This window comes from Epinephelus lanceolatus, chromosome 20 (genome assembly GCF_041903045.1).
Source record: "Epinephelus lanceolatus isolate andai-2023 chromosome 20, ASM4190304v1, whole genome shotgun sequence".
Classification (NCBI taxonomy): Eukaryota; Metazoa; Chordata; class Actinopteri; order Perciformes; family Serranidae; genus Epinephelus; species Epinephelus lanceolatus.
Window position 1 is genome coordinate 13,753,174 of NC_135753.1, and position 18,761 is coordinate 13,771,934.

At 39.8% G+C, this 18,761-nt stretch overlaps 2 protein-coding genes across 4 annotated transcripts in view; both read left to right on the forward strand.

Annotated features, from left to right (window-relative positions):
* myo3a (myosin IIIA) overlaps positions 1 to 18,761 on the forward strand; it is a 98,111-nt gene that overhangs the window by 38,351 nt on the left and 40,999 nt on the right. For 2 of the 3 annotated variants that reach the window (XM_078162702.1, XM_078162703.1), the window contains exons 8-17: positions 1,697 to 1,762; positions 1,893 to 2,048; positions 2,465 to 2,506; positions 4,713 to 4,809; positions 6,127 to 6,243; positions 6,696 to 6,800; positions 13,669 to 13,752; positions 14,289 to 14,491; positions 17,045 to 17,143; positions 17,262 to 17,376. In XM_078162702.1, the coding sequence (XP_078018828.1) occupies positions 1,697 to 1,762; positions 1,893 to 2,048; positions 2,465 to 2,506; positions 4,713 to 4,809; positions 6,127 to 6,243; positions 6,696 to 6,800; positions 13,669 to 13,752; positions 14,289 to 14,491; positions 17,045 to 17,143; positions 17,262 to 17,376 (1,084 nt within the window). The remainder of the gene's footprint in view (positions 1 to 1,696; positions 1,763 to 1,892; positions 2,049 to 2,464; positions 2,507 to 4,712; positions 4,810 to 6,126; positions 6,244 to 6,695; positions 6,801 to 13,668; positions 13,753 to 14,288; positions 14,492 to 17,044; positions 17,144 to 17,261; positions 17,377 to 18,761) is intronic. The other variant, XM_078162704.1, reaches the window with a different exon arrangement.
* On the forward strand, positions 9,702 to 12,334 carry LOC117264633 (tripartite motif-containing protein 16-like). Its single transcript, XM_033638750.2, has one exon. It carries the CDS (start codon positions 9,735 to 9,737, stop codon positions 11,406 to 11,408), a length of 1,674 nt encoding a protein of 557 aa, XP_033494641.1. The 5' UTR covers positions 9,702 to 9,734; the 3' UTR covers positions 11,409 to 12,334.

Here is an 18,761-nt window from a genome sequence, read left to right on the forward strand (position 1 = left end):
GTCAAAAAAGCTCATAGTTGGCCCATAGAAAGTTATGTTTGGTCAATGAAAACAGAAAACGTATGTCATCCCATTCAAACCAAGCAAGAAAGACTTGCATGCTACGTCGCAACATTAGCCTGCAATTCTCTCCTTTATTACTAACATTACACACTTTAAATCTCACCAGACCAAACAACTACCTCCGCGACGCGGTCCCAAGCCTCATTCTTTTTATTTTGGTCTCTGTAACCGTACAGCGACACATTATAAAGGACTGAGTGGGCGCCAACGCAAGTAATAAACTTCTCAATATCGGAACAAGTGTGCTGTAGGAACCAAAGTTACATGGCTTGTTCTCTGGGACCCACTTCATCAAAGCACATCAGCATTCCAATTTGATGTTGCTGAACCGCGCCAGAGCTCATTACCATAAAGTTAAATGAGTTTTAACTTCCCTCCGGACCGCTCCGGTCGCTTTGGTTGCCCAAGACACGCGGCTGACGACCAGGTCGCCCAAGTTGCCAGACTCTCATTGAAAATGAATGACTTCTGCCATTTTGGAATCTCTGGTCGCTTATTTACTGTATATACAATACTTTGTCCACATATTATGATATACAAACAGCAAAAAGCCTATGTTTTCTTGTGGACATACACCACACATACCTAGCCTCATTAGGAAACTGATATTGCAAGTTAAAAGAGTAAAAAAACACACACAAGCACAGGTAACACTGTCTTGTGAGAAAGACAAGGATTTGGAGGACGCTGTATGTGCAGAAGTCAAATCCCTGCTCAAAGCATCACACTCAGGTTAAAGATTAAAGTGCTTTTCTAATTATGCACACGTGTAAAGATTTAAGCTCTAATCCATCATTATCTTGAAAAGAGAAGATTTAAATTTGCCTCACATACTGTACAGAGTGAATTTATTACAGCACGCAGTGAGTAAATATGAAGTTTACTGTTTTAGGATGGGTATAAACAAGGTACTGGAATTAAAATACATCCTCATATTTGTATCCAGGCCATTAAAAACCCTTAATAGTTATAACTTAAATATGACTGCCTCTGCAAGACCCAGTTTGTCTTCAGGATAAGAAAAACACCTTAATAGTCGCAGCATTAGCAGAACAGACTCCAAATAAATGTCTCATACATTTGCTGTCTATATTGGGTGTGTTGTGTGATAAACAGGAGATGCATGTCCTCTCATTAGACCAATTTATCGCTGTCAGAGCCAACGTGAAAAGGGCCTTGGTACATTAGCAGGCAGCATTGACTTCCCCAACACTTGCCAGGAACCCTCTTATAAAAGGTACTTAAAGCAGAGCGAGGAATTACAGCAAATTAGCTCATTTGTTTGCCGGATGTGAGGCCTTGTTACACTTGACCCTTTAACAACCTGAGTCTGTTTTGAATGGGATTTTTACAGGAGAAGCTTTAAGTTTTAAGATCTGGCTATATATTTGATTGCAAGTGTTACTGACTATTGCTTTTATGTCATAAAATCAGCCCTATCAATACCTCCCAGCTGCACAGGTGGAGCGTCATTTGTTAGTGCCACCGCAGAAACGCCTCTGGATGTCCTCGATGACAAATAGTTATGCTTTTGCTCCACTCTGTGCCTCGGCCTTTTGTTCTCCGGCCCGCCTTCGTAAATCCCATCTCATCTTATCTTTCTATTTATCTTTTCCATTCCCTCCTTTAACAGAAATCCTCCACCTACTCTCCACCAGCCGGAGCTCTGGTCAGATGACTTTAATGACTTCATCTGCAAGTGAGTGCGGATGCTAGTGTGTTTGTTATGCCTCTGTGAATAACAAATATTTACACTCATGCATAACCACTTTGAATATAAATCCAAGATATTCATTGCACACCTCCTCCTCTACTTTTTCTCCCTTCAGATGTCTGATTAAGGACTTTGAGCTGAGACCAAATGTGCTAGACCTGCTCCAGCATGTGTTCATCAAACGGATTGTTGGCAGAGAGAAAATACTGCAGAAACAATTGATTGAACTCATTGATCTCAACCAACAAATAGGAGTCATCGAAAAAACAAGGTATTGTCCAAACTGTTTGCATGTTTCCTTTCCACAATCTCACATTTCCATGTGTATTCGTGACATGTTCGAAGCACTCCTGTTTGTCTCACAGTATGAGCAGAACACTCACACACCATAAAGTGTTTGATAGATTTTGTTATAAAACCCCAAGAAAAACTTAAAGCCTGCAAGCCTCCCTGTCAGTGGGTTTTATATGGTAGGCTGCAGCTTAGCTTTTGCAGACAGTATAATCCAAATTACCCTCCTTGCTGGATGTTTTACAAGCCCTGTCACTCTCACATAAACAACAGCTCAATCCTGCTCCAGCTTCACTCGAGGTGCAGGCTACACAGCATGAGTCAAAAAATGTTGGCCCAGAAAGTGTGTATTGCCCATACAGTCATGACATGTTAATCTTATTTCTGTCATTTAAGCCATCATGGAAAGACAGAAAGAAGCACAGACAGTAATGACAGGTAACAAATGCCTATATGACCTTTTTGCCACAGTAGGAGTAGATGATAATTGGCTTTTTCTTATTGTTCAATCAGAGCTGTTGTTGTAGTTGTGATCACACATGTATTTGCAGTCAACTACATGGGCTGATTTTAGATTGGTTACCTGCTTTCACCCTGCCATCATAAATATTGTTGTTTGTCTTATGAGTCTTTTTGTACCATCCTGTTATTTGATGCTGTAGTGTAACTGAGGTTGTAACCTTTGCTGTGAACAGGCTACAGCAGTTGATGAGCTCCAAACCTTCTCAGTGTTCATCATTAACTTCAGATAAATGGAGTTTTAGCAATCATGATGGAGAATTACCACCATTATCAACTAAATAATGATACATTTTATTGGATGTGGCTGATAGCAAGGTGCTGCTTATCCAGTAAAGCAAAAACCTAGTGCAGTGATTTTAAATACAGCACTAAGTTTGCGCTTCACTGCTCTTTTGATACATTTTTAATTACTCCACATTTCTTTTTGCTAGTCTTTAAAAAGATTTTTCACTAGAACCTATAAAGTGACAGTTCCACCTTAAAATCAAAATATTTTTCCCTTTTCCTGTATTGCCATTTATAAATCTAGACTGTCTTGGCGTGAGTTGCCGAGTGTTGGTGATATCGGCCGTAGAGATGTCTACATTCTCTCCCCTATTAAGGAACTAAATGGCACTTGGCTTTTGATGCTGAAAGCGCCTAAAAAGATACATTTGCAAAACTCAACAGCAATGTCTCTTTCCAGAAATCATGATATGGTGACTCGAGATCATCAGTCCTTCCAAGATCTAGCGGCAAAAAAAACTTGAATTTGTGGCCAATTTTGTCAAAAATTGCAATAAAAGTTGCAGCATTCTTATGTGATTTTTTTGCAGGAAATTGCGGCAAGTGACAAAAACAGGAAAAAAGTGTGATTTTTTTTTTTTTTTTTTTAACTACCACCTCCAAAAAAAATAAGTCATGTAATCATGCTATAATAATCACACTGAATATTACAAAAATAGCTGCAAATGTTTTTTTGTTTTTTTTTATAGTTTTCTTCTTTAATTTTAATTAATTAGTTTCAAAACATGGACTCCAGTAATGTTGCAAAAAATCCTGAGTGAATATTGTAGCTCTCAAACCAGACAATGTGACTGTAAAACAACATGTAAGCTACATCTTCTGTAAACATAACATGTTAATACATTCAACACATATTGTATGCATTTAAACAGTGCAAATTCTTACGTCAATACAGAGTGTTTCTCCATACTGCAATGCCATTAGCGTGATTTGATGACGCGTCTGATGACATTTCAAATGACGTCACATGCGCGACGACTTCCGGGACTGGATAATCCACAGACCTTGTTGTGAGCAGTTTCATAAAGGAACTATTTTCTTTATACTAAACTACACCTGCCAACTGTATCACCACATGGAAGGCATGAGTTTTTCATATGTGTTTTTATTTTTTATTTTGGTGCTTTAAGCACCGCAAGCCGAGTGCCATCTTAATTCATTATATTTGAGAGAAGGCAGACATCCCTGTAGCCAATATATCCAACACTCAGCAACTCACACCAAAATAATCTAGAGTGATAAACAGCACTAAGAGGAAAAATATGTATTTTTGATTTTGGGGTGAACTGTCCCTTTAAATATTTACGTGTTTAAAGTAATGGAATCCTCCTGGTACACTCCTGGTTCCCTTCAATGTAGAAATTGTGAAAGAGAACATACATCACCAAGTTGCTTTCATAAACGATCTGGTTTTACTGAGCAGAAAGGGTGTGAGGTGGTCAATTAAAATGGGGCTGAAGAGGCAGATTAAACATTTATAAATATGTGGTTGTAGTTTATTTCAGTTCGCTTCTTACCTCCTACATGTAGAGAAACCACCACTTAGTCTCAGGAGTCTGGCAGGAGGAAGGGAACTGCATACTGATGGTTCAGCATTAATGCTATAGAGAATTGTTCTTACATTTAGATCTTTATCTAGCCAAAGCTTTGATTATATTTATATTGTATAGGGTTTGCTTTAAGTGAAGAGATGTACCATTTTGCCTTAGCAAACACCAGCAATGTGCGCTGCTACAGTATGTGCCCATAATGCATTGAATTTAGATTACTTATCCTGTCATGTAAACATCACATACATTGCTCAGTGAAAGCTGGTTGCGGATTCTGTGAGTTATAGGCATGAACGCATTCATACTAAAAGAGGAGGCCATATGAAGACACAGACTGACCCAGATGAGGTGGACGACCTCGCCACCCTCGAAGTTCTAGATGAGGTAAGAGAGTTGACCGTCTGTTCAATGATATAACTAGATATATTTCAATAACAAAACAACAATACTTGGCTATGGTCATGAGTGGTGTCATTCTGACAGCAGACACTGAACCAAAAAGCCAAAATAGTGTAAATAATACCAATAATACTGTCAGAAACAGCACAACTCATGACAAAGGGCATCATTTCATTCTCTATTGTGGCAAAACATGACTTTTTTAGGCTACACTTTATTTATATAATCTCACCACAAGATCCATTTTGTGGCTTTCTGGATCTTTTAAATGTAATAACAAAATCTTCCACTGAACTTTTAACCTCAGCTCAGCAAAATAAAAAAATAGAAAATAACATTTCATGACAACTGAGCAATCTCCATCTGCTGAGGAAGACAGTGTGATGCAGTGAAAATCTTCAGAACAGCTACTAAATGGACCTTTTAGTCACACTGTTTTGACAACTAGTTATTTCTTTTTAAATTTCCTTTTAAATTGTCCTCAATGATTATATTTATGTCTAAAAAAGATCTTTAGCGTCTAACTAAAATGGAAGGAATTTCTGTCTCTTTTGATATTCTCGACAACCTCTCATCCGTTCAACTTCACACTTAGCGGGTGTATTGCCAAGGACCTGTGGAAGTGCAGTGTCGGGTGCAGGCTCTTGAGCTCTACAGGATGTATTTATAGTAGAGCGTTACTATGCCAGAAGTACACAGTGTGTAGTGTAATGAGAGTGGAACCCTGTAAACTGAACGCTGAATGGCATGGTGGCTACAGCACCTCAAACCATAGACTGTAAAAATAAAACACTAAAAATACTATACACTAAAATAAAGATTCAAACATTTCAAGTATCAGCGATGTAACTTTGTTAATGAATGCTTTTAGTCTTTAACCAAAACATTAAGCATAATTTTTCCCCAATCATTTGTGCTGTGAGTGAGAAATGCACGGCAGCATCTCACAAATAACATTTGGAACAATTTATCATATCTGAGCGCTGCATTGATGTATTGAATGATACAATCAGTCTCAGTTGCCAGCGGATATTTCCACCCATCTTTCAATATGAGCAGCTCTTCTGGTATGAGGGAGGCAGTCCTGCGCTGCTGTTGTTGATGTACCTGTCCTGGCAGTGTGAAGACAGGAGAATTAATCACTGTATGACACGCAGATAGTGCATTGACATAACTGGCGTCACATGTTTTGACTTGAGTCAGGACACAAGCTAAAGCACTGCTTGTTATCGCTCATAATATGCTTTGGCAGTATGTTTAGAAAATACTGTATATTCTACCTGTTGTGTGAATCTTTTTCAGAACACAGTCACAGAGCAGCTCCAGAGCCGCTATGGACGAGATCAAATCTACACGTATGTGGGAGACATCCTCATCGCAGTCAATCCTTTCCATAAGATGGAGATATACACCCCTGAGGTCTGTGCACATATAGGCCTTTGTGTGTTTCTTTTATGCACCTGTGCTCATACATTTGGTCAATAACGCACTGAATGTAGCCAAGGATATCTCATTAGTGCCTCTACAGTTCTTCAGTTGGCTGCATCCCATTTAGCCTCACCTGCACACACATCACACACACACACACATTCCCTGCCTCTGCCATACCTCACTGACTCTATTTTCCTCCCAGTCATCATGTTTTTCTTTGCCTCAAGTTTGTTGCTACTTTTCATTTCTCTCCTCCAAGAACAAAAATATCATTTACAGTATGGACAGTTTTTTAAAAAATGAAATTTCACTTGTTGTGCAAAATAGCAAGTTTATTTTTCTTCCACATAACATCTACATCATGGTATCCACCAATACATTCATATGCATGTTTTAAATTTGCCTTTTCTTTTCATTGTCAACCCCTTTTCTCTTTATAGTACACCAAGATGTACATAGGAGCGAAGCGTACAGCTAATCCACCACACATCTTCGCTGTGGCTGACATCGCCTACCAGTCCATGGTGTCATATAATGCAGACCAGGTAATGCAGCTGTACTCCGGTTATTATTTTTTAGCATCCTGAGTGCTGAAAGTTGCTTTTAACTCAGCTTGTTTGGGTGAATCATGTCACTTTTACATAAAAAAGAGTTTAATTGGTAATGGTGATAAAGTAATAATGATAGTATTTGTATAAGGAGGTGTAGGTTGAATTATGAGTAGCATTATTCTCCAGATTTTCATGAAACTTGGTGGAAGGGTGTAGCATGGGTCAAGGGAGAACCCATTGAATTTTGGAGCAAATTCCAAATTATGGAGCAGATGCATAAATTATTTTTCACTTTCATTAACATTGCAAGAAAGCGCATTTGGCATTGGTGGGATAAATGCCACACAAATCCAGTTACTGGTAGTAAAGTTTAATAGTGCCAAAACACAGCCAACTGTAGAAACACGACAACTCCATTTCACAATCCACATTCATGGGTTCCAGTAACTCTCTGAGGTAGCCTCAACCTGTAGTTGCTTAAACCTCATGAAGAAAACATACTTTGACGTTCTTCAGTCCCTCCAGGATGTTGCGATGTTGCAATCGCAACAATTAATGCAAATTCAGCCAGTCCTCATGAATTCTGTGCAACCTTGCAATTGCCATTTTGTTTAATCATCACAACCGGAGAGTTGCTGGCGCAAGTCCCTGTACGGACCAAGTTTGAAGTGTACACTGGTAGCTGGAGAGGTGCCAGTTCTCCTCGAGCAAGGCACTGAACCCTGCCTGTCCAAGGCAGCCCCCTCGTTTTGTCCATTTAATGCATGTGTGAGTATTTCAGGCCTGTGTGTGTATGACAACAGAGTGAAAAAGAATGAATTTCCCCTCAGGGATTAATAAAGTATATAAGAGAAAATAAAAGAAAAAAGCAGTTTCAGTGTTGGTGTGAGACTAATGTATCTGCATTCATATGCAGATATCTATTTATAGAGATTAGTAAACAGTGACTGGTACACAGAAGAGGAAGTCTTGGCCCAGACATGGGCTTAGATTTCAGGGGGGATGCAGGGGACACACACCCTTTAATATTTAAAACATATGCATTTGACCCCTCCACCCCAGTTCAACATTAAAGTAGCAGAGGACTTATATGTATCTTACATACACCATAAAGCTACAGTGTGTAGGAATTTCTCCCATCTCACGTCTTGTCTTTTGACAACTGACAAGTGGCTCAACCTCACACACCTCATCCCTCTCCTTGTATCACTGCGCCGCTGTTAGCTGTTAGCTGTTAGCGTTAACAGCGGCTAACAGCTAACAGTGGCGCTGGCCTGTGATTGCATTAACTTTCTCCTTCAGCAGCTCTTTCCACCTGGGAAAGGCAACCCCAAAGTTGACCCTAATTTTTTTAATTCGCCGGTCACGTTGCCTTTTAGATTCCCTTTTGCGCCTTCTTGGCGACAAGGATTCCATCTCCCTTGATGCTGCATATGCATGATCCTGCATTATGCTCAAAGAGTGGGACTTTGTTAGGCTGCAGTAGTACCAGGGTTGTAGCAAAGCGCCTCTTGCTCCTCTCCTTCACGCAGCGCTGGCCTGGCTCTCAACGAAAACGCCGAAGGCGGGGCTGTATGTCCCTTGCTGGCAGACGACTTAACCGCACAATGCACAAACAAATCCGAATTTCTCCTTTTACGAGAATAAGTCAGATTATTGGTGGAGGTGATAGTACACCAATGATGACATATTTATGAATGCAGATATCAATTTTTGTCAATAAACAACTGAACAGTTTACACACTATCCCTTTAAATTTAAGATGAAAAAGGTACATAAAAAGGTCAACCAGCAAAAATCAAAATTCAAAAATGGCAAAAGACCTCAGAAGCCCTGTTTCATATGTGTCTCCCCCAATATTGAAATGCAACATACTGTCTTTGGCCCAGGGATCTGGATTTCTCTGTTATCTGGATATCTGCCGGCTGCACTGGAACCCCCAAAATACTGTCCGATGCCCCCGAGGGCTTATCGTCTGCTGATGAGTTCTGAGATTGGTCTACCACAAGCTCACTGGTTGTGATGATGTTGAGCTTCAGGTGATTGTCATTGCACCTTATGGGGAAACTCTCTATCAGTCCTCTGTACATGCCTGTTTCTCTCTGGAAATTATTCACTGGAACCTCGCATGTCAATATAGTGGCAACTTCCATTTTAAAAAAAAAGACTTAAAACCTTTTGTTAAATTCCGTCACCACATGTATTATGTTATATGAGGGTTAGGGTCAGGACTGGACAGGCATGGATGTAAACTGCAACTTGACTAGTTGGCAGAGGAATACAACCACAAGTCGGTACTTGTAGTTTGTATGTAACATCAAATGCACCTTTTGCTCAAAATAATATTCTGATTTTGACTTTTTTTAAAGACTAGAAGTTTTATCAAATAATATATTTTCACTATATTTTGCTACAATATTGGAGTTTCAATACCTTTTGTAGCAGTGGTAAATTTATGTGTCTTTTATGTAATGTATTTGAGTTATTCTAAACAAGAAAATGTTTGATTAAACTTAGTTACAAGACAACTCGGAAATTTTTAAACCCCTGGAGTAATCTCCAAGCCCTCTGACTGTAAAAGGGGTTTACCTCCTGAGAGCTGAAGTAACCAGTGTTTTTGAATGAGACATGAGCTCTATTGTAAACAAGTGTCAAACACCCAGTATCTCTCAAACCGTTCCTCTTCCTGGAGCGAGTCAAAGCTTGAAAACCCCTCCTCCTCCTTCCTGCTCTCAAACAGAGCGAGCTTCACTCTGCTCATACATTTCCTGGTTCCCTCCCCATTAGATCTACAGTTTGAAGATGGGTGTAACCAACATGCTGTGTAGAGAAGGAGCTGCAGTCACACATGTTGTTTAGATCGGAGCTCAAACTAGTTTCATTTCTGCGAAAGTGAAACTCAGACAGTCGTTGACACTGAGAGGTGAAATGGCGCAGAAAGGAGTGCAGCTGGACCGGGAAGCTTTCTCTTGTTCGATCTGTCTGGATCTGCTGAAGGATCCTGTGGCTATTCCCTGTGGACACAGCTACTGCATGAACTGTATTAAATGTTTCTGGGATGAAGAGGATGAGAAGAAAATCCACAGCTGCCCTCAGTGCCGACAGACTTTCAGCCCGAGGCCTGTACTGGTGAAAAACACAATGTTAGCATTTTTAGTGGAGGAACTGAAGAAGACTGGACTCCAGGCTGCTCCTGTTTATCACCGCTACGCTGGACCTGAAGATGTGGCCTGTGATGTCTGCACTGGGAGAAAACTGAAAGCCCTCAAGTCCTGTCTGGTGTGTCTGATCTCTTACTGTGAGAAACATCTCCAGCCTCATCATGAATCCTCTGCCTTTGAAAAACACAAGCTGGTGGAGCCCTCCAGGAAGCTCTGGGAGAACATCTGCACTCGTCATGATGAGGTGATGAAGATGTTCTGCCGTACTGATCAGCAGTGTATTTGTTATCTCTGCTCTGTGGATGAACACAAAGGCCACGACATAGTCTCAGCTGCAGCAGAAAGGACTGAGAGGCAGAGAGAGCTGGAGGTGAGTCGACAAAACATCCAGCAGAGAATCCAGGACAGAGAGAAAGAAGTGAAGGTGCTTCAACAGGAGGTGGAGGCTATCAATCGCTCTGCTGATAAAGCAGTGGAGGACAGTGAGAGGATGTTCACTGAGCTGATCCAACTCATCAAGAAAAGAATCTCAGATGTGAAGCAGCAGGTCAGATCTCAGGAGGAATCTGAAGTGAGTCGAGTCAAAGAGCTTCAGGAGAAGGTGGCGCAGGAAATCACTGAGCTGAAGAGGAAAGATGCTGAGCTGAAGGAGCTCTCACACACAGAGGATCACAAACAGTTTCTACACAGCTACCTCTCACAGTCACAACTCGTTGAGTCTACAGACTCATCCAGCATCAATATCCGTCCTCTGTGGTACTTTGGGGATGTGACAGCGGCTGTGTCAGAGGTCACAGATAAAATACAGGACGTTCTGAGAGAGAAGTGGACAGACATTTTACAGACAGTGACTGAAGTGGATGTTTTACTGTCGAATTCTCAATCAGAGCCAAAGACCAGAGTTGGGTTCTTAAAATATTCACATGAAATCACACTGGATCCAAACACAGCAAACCCAAAGTTGTTATTATCTGAGGGGAACAGAAAAGCAACATTAATAAGCAAAAAACAGCCTTATTCTTCTCACCCAGACAGATTCATTAGTTTGTGGCAGGTCCTCAGCAGAGAGAGTCTGACTGGACGTTGTTACTGGGAGGTGGAGTGGAGAGGTGAAGACGTTTTTGTAGCAGTTGCCTACAAGAACATCAGCAGAACAGGGGGTGAAGGTGGATTTGGATTCAATAACAAATCTTGGGCATTACGTTGTGACAAAAACGATTTCACTTTTATTTACGATGGTGTCAAAACTCCCATCTCAGCTCCTCAGTCCTCTAGAGTAGGAGTGTACCTGGATCACAGTGCAGGTATTCTGTCCTTCTACAGTATCTCTGACACCATGACTCTCCTCCACAGAGTCCAGACCACATTCACTCAGCCTCTCTATGCTGGACTTCGGCCTTACTCCTACGAAACCACTGCTGAGTTCTGTAAACTCAAATAGGTAGATGTCACTGTATTACCCTGTTTATAGCTTGGAGTTGATTGCTATGGCATTTTTTCACTGCACAGAGATCAGCTGTCAATCAACCATCACACAATCACGAACAAATTCTGCTACAGAGCTCAATGGCTAAAAAAGATCTTACTGATATTACAAGTAAGTTTCGATCTCACTCCCTCTTGAGTCTAGTTGTTTGTTTGCTTTCCTCACTTCCTGAGCTGAAAACCAAACCGAGCGATTTTATTCACTGAAGGGCTCTTACACCTCCGACCCAGATTTTATATGCTGAATCATACCGGAAAAGCCAATAAGGCCCAACTAGTGCCAACTAGTGGGGGACACACTGCAAAAACTAGGGTGACAGATGCTCACGACGGCCTGACATTGACAGCTGACAGTCGGCTTAATGTGTCTGGGCTCTTAATGTTTGAGTTTCTTTAAGTGGCGCTGCTTTCTATGTCTGTTTGGCAATGGAGGCTATCACTGCTCATGATGATGTTTGTTTACCTGTACTCTAAATGTTTGTTGAATATTTGTGTTATTGTATTTGTATGTTGTTTCTTTTCCACTGCATCAGTCTGAAGACAAAAAGCACCAGACCCTCCATTATTGTCGATATTTTGTTCTCTTTTTGTACATTTTTAAAGAAATCTATAATCACATTTACATTTATTTGCCTGGCAGACCAAATGTTGTTGTTATTATTATTATTATTATTATTATTATAAAACAGTAATTATTATGATCACGATCAATAAGCAGATTATTTTTTTATACATCATTGAGATTCTGGTCAAACAAACTGATTGTGTGGATGAAATGAAACTGAACATAAATCACCAAAGAAGAATCATTTACTAGACTTTACTGATGGGATGTGTGAACTAACTGAGTGTTTACATGATGAATAAACAAACATGAGCGAAGTCTTTCTTCTTGTCTTCATTTCAGGGTATCATCCAAAACTGGTGTAGAGCATTTGAAAGTAATCTGAGAGTTTAACTGAGGCAGTTTTCCTCCTGAAACACCACAAAGTACAGTGACTATGTTTAGAGCAGAGTGTTTTGTTAGTCAGACTCTGCTCCTTTCTCTGTGACAAAGCTGTTTTAGTGAGGAAAATGAAAAGGACACTTGTAGCTTTTTTAACGGACATTTTCTTTTTGCAGTTAGTCAGTAAAGAGAGTGAACTGGAAAAATAGTCAGAATTTACATGGCGTGGGTGTGAAGACATTGTGTAGTTGTGGTCATTACCAGCAGGAACACCAAAGCTGGTATTGTTTTGACCATGTGAGTCTGTGTGTGTTTGTGTGTGTGTGTGTGTGTGTGTGTGTGTGTGTCATGATGGCAAAACTTGGTCCTGGACACATCTATTGAAGCAGGAACTACCACAGAAGCTGTTTTTGGGGCCATTGGTGCCGCACTTAACGCCCCTGGCTCGTGTTCACTTCAGGTCAAACATATATAGCAGTTGTGCTTGCAGATTTGCATATCATAGAAGATCCTTGATCTTATTATTGATCTTAGAGGAAGTCTGCGCTCTCCGAGAGTCCTTCTAGCAGTGTTTTACCATCATGTTTCTTCCATAATTGAACCCCCTATGACGATAGTTAATCATAATTATGAATTATTGCTATTTAATAACAAATAATTAGAGAAGTTGCTGAATGCTAACTGAGTAATCCTGCTTGGTACAATCCCCTCACATGGATTCTAGTTTCTGGAAGGCAGAGTTCTGACTGATGGACGTTGTGTACAAAACCAAAGATGACATTTCTTGTGGGGTATTTATTTGTTTATTTTTGGTTTATGACCTATGAACAAGTAGACACTTTTTTGTGATAAAATCAGTTGAGTGGCATTTTCTGCTGGCATGTGACTTTTTATGTATTATATTTATCTTTTTTTTTTTATCACATATACATTGTCTTTTTTTCCAAAAAGTAGTTTGAACTACTAGTTCAGTGGTGTTCATTATGTCTTTAGTTTCTAATAATGGCTTTAGTTGTTCTTTTATCTCAGATTCTAAAGTCATTAGTTTGGACTACTTTCTCTAAGTAGCTTTAGTTATCTAAACTAAATTTCTCTCTCAGGTAGCTTTGCTGTAGTGCAACTTCTTCCAGTTTGAAGTCATTGGTAGCTTGCAAAGCTATGCTTTCGAATTACAGCCCTAATACTGCCTTCTAGTTATTACATCTTTTATTTTTAATGTCAGTTAGAGGTCATAAATATTTCAATAATCTTTGTGACTTCCTGTGTACAGTGTGTGGTGATCAGTGGGGAAAGTGGAGCAGGAAAAACAGAGGGTGCTCATCTGTTGGTACAGCAGCTGACAGTTCTCGGAAAGGTGAGTCATAAGAGTCCATAAATACAATGTTTCATTAACATGGCATTAGTGAAATGCAACATTAATGTCCTTTCCATGTGGTATCGAAAAGGGGATACAATAAATTAGAAACTGCTTTCAATTATAAATAATTTCTACGAATAAGTCTTGAGTCTCTTAAATAGTTTGACAGTTTTGATTTGCGCAACAACTGTGTGTCCTGAATTGTGAACCTGCACACTCCCAACCCACTGTCAATACAAGTGTGAGAAGAAAAGCGCACTCTCAAAGCAATTTAAACATCCTATGATCAGTTGATTTGAGCTTCCAGCTGATGCCAGTCATGGTTTGCAACCGCACTGAAAAGAAAGTTCCGTTTCAATTCACTCTTTTCATAGCGGGGGAATGAAATTGGCAGTGGTAGTGTCACTTTTGATGGAAATAACATGAATGGAAAGACACATGGCAGACATGAATGCATCATTTCTTAACAATATGCTCATTACCTCCGCTATATTGATTTCCCAGTTACTCAGCTGGAATAATGTTTTATTCAGGCTAATAATCGGACGCTCCAGGAGAAGATCCTGCTGGTCAATAGCCTGGTGGAGGCATTTGGAAACGCCTGCACCGTCATCAATGACAACTCCAGCCGCTTTGGCAAGTACCTGGAGATGAGGTTCACCTGCGGAGGAACAGTGGTTGGAGCACAGATATCTGAGTACTTGCTGGAGAAGTCGAGAGTCATCCACCAGGCAGTGTAAATATCACTTCCCTGTTTCTGTCTTTGTAATTTTCTTTCTCTCTTTTTGTCAGTTGTACACAACCTCATGACAATAACTGTTCCAACCTTCATTTGACAATGACATTAATAGAAATTTAAATCATGTCTCCATATGTTTTCTGAAAGAACATTGCCAAGAAGGTTATTTTTCTGCGTGCTGGCCAGGGATCAGTGCGTAATAGACTGTCTTTCTCCTCTACCTCTCCATCTGAAACCGGTGGCATTTGCCTTCAACCTGCACTTCAGTCAATCCATCTTTCCCTCTTATCATGTGTCTGGGGAGTGGACCAGGTCAAGTGGAGGGGCTAGCTTATTTCCTGTTTGATCAAAGATTGTGGTCTTGCAAGTGTCCTTAGTGGAGCTTCAAAGGCAGACTCGAGTATTTCATTAGAAAACAGACACACAGTTCAGAGGGTTTGATTGGGCTGCAAGCATTGTGTGGAGCTGCACTTTTCTTTAGCCTGTTATTGGATACTATTTTGGGGAGGATAAAGAAAAGTTGTTTTTTTACAAAGATGCGTTCATCTTAAGCAGAATATCTGAAATGTTTGTTAACACATTTTAATGGCATTTGGTGAAAAGTCAGGCCAATAGCTTTCTTCTATAAATTCAGCCTAGTCGAGTTGTGTTGACATCATCAGGGTGATTTTCTCCGACTAAAATAACACTAAAACCCACTAACGTCTGGCTTTTGTCTTTAGTGGGAAAGGTAACAATCTACGTTAATTTCTGGGACAGATGACTCTGCAGTAGTCACAAGTGCTTATCGGCTCCAGCTCTGTTTGGAAGTGATGATACCTGGGCGGACACGCTAATTATCGCCCCTTTTCCGGTGCGACCTGTTTGTCTCTGTCCAAGCAGCGCTCAAACATTGTTCCAAATTAGTTGACACTGAGTTTGAAAGAGAGACTAAATAAGTAACAGATATAAAAAAGAAGCCAGCATGACATTTTAACTGGCCTCCATGCCTCTGCTGTTAACTAACCCTGTGTTCAAGAGCATTTATGATTTTGAACATGATATACCAGGAAAAAAACAGAAAATCATACTTTTCTACTGGCAATGGGAAAAGAGTCTACTGCCTATTTTTATCAGGTTTTCCATGTTAAAAAAAAATGTGTACATGCAAATTTTGGTGAATAAAGGGTTCAACAAAGCTCCTCCAGCGCTACAGGAGACATTGTACAACTGTTTTCACTGGCTGAATACTGTGGAGCCCCTAAATTGAACACCTTGTTGAACAAGATTATAAGACAGGTCAAAAAACTAATAATATTGCTTAATAAATGTATAAATGAAATAAAATGTGAGGAGAAATATATACTTCATTTGGTAAAGAAATTAAAAAATGAAACTAAAGAGCTTCTTGTTTTTGTCCTATACAACTAATAAGTTGATAATATGAATTAAAACTTAAATAACCTACCTTGCTGAGGCCAACTTTCAACATAAAACTAAACCAGACAGTGCATGCAAAGGTAATAATTTATATACTGCTATAGTATTACTGTAAAAACTCTCTTTAAAAGTATTTTAGCTGGCAAGCTAACGCCAGTAAATTGAGATAGCCAGCATAAATATTTAAGTAACGATCTATTTATTGATGATTTATTGAGTCATATTTTTGACTGTTTTTTTTTTTGTGTGTGTGTCTGTTTTGGGACTCCATAGAGTGTCAACTGATCTTTATGGGTAAAATTAGTGGAATACGTAATTAAATCGGGCGTATTACTCTTTTCTTGTTTTCATATATACATATATACTGTATACAGAATGTTTCAGTGTTGCATGTTCATATTAAACCTGGCCAAATTTTCAAATAATGAGGTACACATATGTAAGAGTAATCCCTGTGAACAAAACTTCAGGTTTCAGACCGCTCTGAATACTCTGTTTCCCATGTTTTTTCTACTTTCGATATAAGATGACATCAGCTCATGATGGATTTCCATATATGGTCATCTGCTCCAGGCACGCTACTGTTTCCATTACATACACTGCTACATGTAGCTTCATGCTAACATCAGGGAAACATGTAATCTTGGTTGGCGTTATTGTTGATTCTCCTTGATTTTGAATCATATTCCAACTGGAACATAACTGCTTGTGAAGAGTTTGGTTTTTAGAGTCATTACCTGCCTACAGCTACGGTGCATAGAAGCTAAGATGTGTAAGACACAGAAAAGCTAACCAATCACAGCAGACTGAGCTTTTTCAGGAGGGGGGCTTAAAGAGACAGGTGCCAAAACAAAACATTTCAGACAGAGGGTAAACACAGGTGTTCCAGCACAGACAGTATGTATAGCATGTAAGGACATTTGAGTGAACACCCAAAATAGAAGTATTAACCTATAGATGAGCAAAATAGGTCCCCTTGAAAGACAAATTAGTAGAACTATTCAGCCTTGTCATTCAGGTATGCACTGTCTGGGTGCTTTCTTAATCTTTCACCATGTTTTTTTCTGCTTTGAAATATTCACATGAGGTAAAACCTGAATTTCTGAGCTACGTCTTTGCGTGTTTTCACAGAGGAGAGAAGAACTTCCACATCTTCTATTACATTTACGCCGGCCTGGCTGACAGGAAGAAACTCGCCCACTACAAGCTCTCTGACAACAAAACACCTAAGTAGGTTTGACATCCCTGAGCCCTTCCCTTAAACACTGTTATTTCCTTCTCACACCAAAAACTCCTTACTGTCTGAGACCCTGATCCTGATTTTTGTGTGTTTCTTTTTGATCTGCAGGTATCTGTGTAATGAGCACATTAAATTAGGGCCTGACATAGTGAGCAACACCTTCTACAAGGAGCAGTTTGATGCGGTGGAGCAGTGTTTCAAAGTCATTGGATTCACCCTGGAGGTATAAACTATGGCATTAATTACTGCCCGAAAAGCTGGAAGTGGCCCACAAGGTTTAACAACATAACCTTGATCCTAACATTCATACAGATCTGCTCTCACACTTTTGTATTATATATGTCATGAAAGTGCATGTATTGTGAAAGACAAGAAGTATACTAACCAGTGAGCTCTCAAAAATGTATATAAGCTTTAAAACTAGGGTATTAGTAGTTCCTCAGGTCCACTATATAGCATGTGATGGAGCATGAAGCTACAGGCACATGTAGGCAGTCAGCTGTTGGCATTGTGAGAGCTAATGAGGCCCAAAGAACTGATTGCCTCTGGGATCTGCACGTCAATAGTACTTATCCTGTAATCACTTGGCAGCGCTGCAAGAACAACCTTCTCTCCTACAGTACGCCTTGTCTTGCATGAAATCACAGAGTGTGCATGAAGATGATCTTTGAGGCAAGGTTATCTACTTTAAAACATCTTTTTGAGACAGTAACTGGCCATTAGGAGAGTTCCTTTCCCCTTTGTGTCAGGAACTTCAGATTAATAGAGTAGTAGACAGATTGAAATTTTAATTGATTTTGTTCTTTTAATACTTACTTTTGTTTATGTCTTTGGTGCTCAGCAGTCACATTTTGACATCTCAAACCTCTTCTGTGTCAGATTTGTTAAAAGGCGCTCTTTTCTATCTCTGTTAAGCATAGATGCTAACACAGCTCATGCTAGCTAACCTGCCCATGCTAGCTAATGGACTACATGCTATAGTCCTTGAGTTTAAATCAGAATCACGTTTTCGACTACAGGGAATTCGCTTCGGTGTCTGGTGCAATAACAACAAACATAGTAAGAGAAAAGAAAAGATAAAAGCACATATTGCAAGACTCAAGAAAAAAAAAATAGAAAAACTGACAGGAAATACAATGTAAAAAATCTGTACAAGATGTAGAGCTGTACAGTTTTGTGCAGGAATATGCAAAATATTGTCCAAGGAATGTGCAAAAGTTAACACTATATGGTTGTCGTCACACATGAACAAATGCAGGCGAGTGACCATCACCTGGTGAAGCAATATTCGCACTGGATGTTGGTAGTGACAGGTGTGACAGACATGGAAAGCTAGTTTGCCAGTAGATACAATGAAATATGATATTATTGGCACATTTGACACATCTTATGTTCCATGCCTGTTTCCCAACTCAGAGACAGTTGGGCAGCATCTCTGATGTGGGTCAGTGTGTGTTTTTCATGCCAATATTATACAATATTGCCTGGTTAGACACTGCATCTGGTTGAGGCTGTTACTTCACCAATCAAAGTTCACCAAAGTTAAACTCCAGGTGATGCAAATTTGCTTTGCCACTAGAAAACAAGGTTTATTCGCCCCTTTGCTCG